Raw genomic sequence first — 4517 nt, 5'->3', positions numbered from 1 at the left:
ATGTTGAATAATCACACTATCTTCCAGGTAACCAGCACGTGTGTGTTAAAAGACTATAGCATGTGATGGCTTCTAGTCATTGACGGGTCGTGCCGTGCTCTGCTGTCGCTGTGTTGATCAAAGAATCTTAACGATATGGTGCTCAAAACTGGACGTGATTGACAAAGGCTGCTCGGAGTTGTGTACCTTATGTGAGGCTGGGTCGCTTCATGTTAGCAAAGCATGCGTGGCCCCTTGTCTAAGGCCTTGAAAGGCGTGACTGCAAATGATTTACTGCAGAGCTCTTTTATTTCAGGAGGCCAAATATTGACAGGGCTGTTTGACTGACTGCACAGACTTGATGTTTCCTCCTCCCCTACCCACGTTTCACTGACACAATTAACTGTTAGTATTGACGCCATCACAGGCCTTTATCCATACACACATTAGTAAGCTGGACGCATTAGCTGCTTTGGGAGCCAGTCTGCAACAATCTGCTTAAATACTCCTGGTATTAGCATGGTCATGTCAAGCTGTGCACGTGTCTACCAGTGACTGAGCTTATGTTGGTTGGCTGCATGATGAGAGACTATTCTGTCCTCTTAAATAGAATAGAATAGAATAGAATAGAATAGAAACTAATATGATACAATAGAATAGGAGAGAAGAGGATAGAATAGAATATGATAGTATATAAAATAGAATAGAATATAGAGTAGAATAGGATAAGACTGACTACAATAGAATAGGATAGAAAACATAGAAAAGGATAAAGAGAATAGAATATGATAGAATGTGGAATAGTGCATAATAGATTAGAGTTAGGATAGAATGGAAGAGTAGAGTAGAATAGAATAGGATAGAATCATTTTATGATTCCAAAGGGAACTTCATATTTTGCAGCCAGTTTGAAGAAGATATTATGCTAGTAAGTTGTACAAACATGTTACACTAATAAATTACACTTCTATTATGTTGATTATGCACTAATAAATCATACAAAATGCTAATACAGAATAGGATTATACAAATATACTGATAAGTGATGCTCATAATTGTAATTATCATACATTACTTATAGTTATACTAGTTGATTTTACTACTACCATTATAGTTTTTGTACAAGGGTATTAAACTAATATACTATACTGCTAATATACAAATCTAATTCTAATATTATGTACTAATAAACTCACTTACTTGCTATTAACTATACTATTATACTATTAAATACCTTTTTAATAATATAAGATTATGTGAAAAACATACAAATATACATTCCATAAAAAATAAAAACAAACAGCAGTAACAGTTTGTTTTGTTATCTATTCTCTGTCATTTAGCAACCTCACATGTGTTGTAGCTCAAAGCTGTTGATGGATCTCTCAGTCTTAAATGGTAACAAAGTCAGCCAAGGTAAAAAAAAAGGGGGGGGGGCCTCTGCAGGCCCAGGTCTTTGCTTTGCTCTGTACACCGTGGATGTGGCTTTAACTGACCCAGATCTATTAAATGTAGACATGGGTTTTTTTTGTTTTGGGCGTATAGTTAGGTAGCACTATCACTTTTAATAGGGATCAGCAACAGTGTAGGGCTGGCAGGCAACGGGCCCGAGAGCCGCTTACTGGTGCTGGGGCCACGCCATATGTTTGCTTGGTCGCGTGTAGGAGGCAGTCACCCATGCCCTCGCCCCTCCTGACCCCGGCCATTCTAACTGGTTTCACCGGCTTACTGTGGCTTTAGCATCTGTGCAGTAAATTTAGGGCAGGGATGTTTGCTTGTCTGTCGAGTGGTTTAAACCAGTCAAACCAAGCTGTGATTTTTAGTTGCGCTGGTTCACGGTGCGGTGACACCATCTCCTCATGTCCAAGATGCGGCTGACATCCAGGAGTAGGGAGAGAAGAGAGCGGCAGCAGGATGAGGTAGGATGAAGGCCACGACGCTCTCCGCACAGAGAAGCGCCCTTATTTGGAAATTGCAGTCGGATGAAAGAGGAATTAATATTTGCCAGTCAATTAGTTTAATTTTGTCTTACTATTGGCAAGGCGGTGTTATTTGTATTTGTATGCTCACCTGTGTATTATTAAAACATGTTGGATGTACAGTAGGCATTTATAGATGAGCGCTAAAATATCTTTGCAGTGTTTGCAAGTGATGGATGCTCATATGTAGAAATTGACACAACATAAATGTGGACAAGAGTGATTTTGACGGAATCTGATCCTTCTCGCAGGTGAAATTTGAGGAGTGCGAAATGATTCCAAAATCAGGAAAATCTCCGGCAGACTCGAGGAAAGTTGTCAGCATCCACGAGTTTGCAGCACTTGCCAGATCCTCTTTAAACGGTACTGCTCTCTTGCACCCTTCCATGGGTGTCCACAAGGAGAGAAAAAAATCTGTCCGTCTCTTTCTCTCTGCTTTTTCCTCACAGTTCTGTAGATTATGACCTACCTTTAGATGTTAACGAGATCAGCGGGGGACTACATAACATTCCACCTTTCTGTGTCCAGGTATCTCCCAGGTGGTGAGGGACCATGTAACGAAGCCAACATCCCTCGCTCAGGGCCGGGTAGCACACCTCATAGAGTGGAAGGGTTGGCCAAAAACGTCCAACCCACCCCCGGCCCCCCAGTCCCACTTCAACTCCTACTGCCATCTGACTGAGGGGGAGAAGGAGGCCCGCTTCGCTGCAGGTATCCATCTCTGCGAATTTTGCTATCTGTCAGTTTGTGATGATACTTATCCAACCGTTCAGACAAGAGGTATTGGCAGCTGTTGTGGTAGATTATACTGCACATTTGACCAACTGCAAAAGCAGTGTGGTAGGTTTTCGTCTAAATTTGATTGTGTGTCTATCTGTGCACGTGTGCATGGTCTTGTTTAGCTTTGCTAAGCAACGATATCTTCTCCTGGCTACTGCCTTCTGTCATGCATCTAATCCCTAACCCCCATGTGTCAGAACTCAGATGTTAGCTCCGCCCGTCCTGCTGTCTCCTGAGTGACGGCATGTCATGCTAGCAGATGGTAGTCCATTAGAAACTCTCTAAAAACATTTCCTTGCCCAGTGATGGTGCAACCCCTCCTATTGTTTCACCGTGACTCATCCTCTGACTGCGGGGGATTGTGTACCGTGTCTGTAATGTTCATTGAATTTGGCTCTAGGTTGAAGTTGCCCGTGAACGCTGGTCCCAGACCAGATTCATAACTTACACTATATGTGACCCTAACCTATACCCAAACTTTACCTTCACCTCAACCACTAAAAATTAGTGCCCGACTTTAACCGAAATCAGTAAAACAATGGAAAACTGGTCCGGCGTCCATGGGCAACTTCACTCTTGACCTTGAATTTGTGTATGTCTTTCTGTCAGGAGTGGCTGAACAGTTTGCAATTGCTGAGGCCAAGCTGCGTGCCTGGGCATCTGTGGATGATGATGAGGAAGAGGAGGAAGACTCCAATGAGGAGGATTGCCAGTCCAATGAACAGACACCCACTTTCTCCAGCCAGAACACAGGTAGCGCCCCTACAAGCTGCATTCATTTCCTCCTGTTTACCTCATTACGCTCATTGCTGTCATCTTCTCTACATCCAACATCTAATCACTCAAACAACCCCCTCTTTCTTTCAATCCACCCCGTTCATCCCACCCTACCATTTCTCTCTCCACCGATCCATCTCCAGGTGTTCTGACTATTTCCTCCTCCCTCAGACATCGCCAAATCCAATCCCGTTTCTGGAGCGACATGCCAGGCTGAGATTGACAGTAGCGAGGCTCCACCCTCTGTGAGTCCCGTGAGCTCCAGCAGCAGCTGTGGCAGATCTGCATCTCACAGTGACCCACATTCACCTCAGACTAATTCACCTACTTTGCACGATGATCATATGAGCCCATTCCTGGAGGAGGAGGAAGAGGAGGAGGCAGAGGAGGAGCTGGTCGCTCACAAAGAGCATCTGGTTCCCCTGCAAGAGCATGGTGGCGAGGTCTGCATCCACCACAAATCTGAATGGAGACCCCGAGCCAGGAGCAGCAGGTTCGACTCCTGCTACTCCACCTCTCACTCCGAGTCACCCGGAGAGGAGGACGAAGAGGATGAGGAGGGGGATGGGAGCGTTTTCCACGAGGCTCGGGTGTGGCACTGCAGCCCGAGAGGCTTCTTCTCTGACAGGGCTTCCTCTGGAGTGGCGTCATTCGATGAGGAGGAAGAGAGGGACGAAATGGAAGGGAAGAAGGAAGACGAAGAGCATTTCATGTAATGTGTAAACCATCTTTCCCCCAGCGAGCCGATCCTTAATATAACATGACCTCATCTCCTCTCTCACATTGTGAACTTCTATTCATGTCTCCTTTAAACTGCTATTTCTCATTTTTTCCCCCCTCCCAAAACCTTCTCTCCTCCCTCTCCTCCCATCTTCTCTACTTGGACTCTGCTGTATTTCTGACATAATCAGTGCCACTCATGTGATGCTTCAAGCCTCTTTCCCCCTCCGTCAGCGGTACATATTAGGAAGTGGAGCCAGGTTGTAAAGATGTTGTTCAAAC

General features: G+C 44.7%; 1 protein-coding gene across 1 annotated transcript; it reads left to right on the top strand.

Annotated features, from left to right (window-relative positions):
* The first annotated feature begins 1838 nt into the window (after positions 1-1838).
* fam131aa (family with sequence similarity 131 member Aa) lies at positions 1839-4269 on the top strand. Its single transcript, XM_056293749.1, has 5 exons — positions 1839-1898; positions 2210-2321; positions 2487-2669; positions 3348-3491; positions 3687-4269. The coding sequence occupies exons 1-5, from the start codon at positions 1839-1841 to the stop codon at positions 4229-4231; spliced, it is 1044 nt and encodes a 347-aa protein (XP_056149724.1). The 3' UTR covers positions 4232-4269.
* The last annotated feature ends 248 nt before the right edge of the window (positions 4270-4517 follow it).

Source organism: Lampris incognitus, chromosome 14 (genome assembly GCF_029633865.1).
Source record: "Lampris incognitus isolate fLamInc1 chromosome 14, fLamInc1.hap2, whole genome shotgun sequence".
Lineage (NCBI taxonomy): Eukaryota > Metazoa > Chordata > Actinopteri > Lampriformes > Lampridae > Lampris > Lampris incognitus.
Note: the sequence above shows the minus strand (reverse complement) of the source record. Positions and strands in the feature narration are given on the sequence as shown.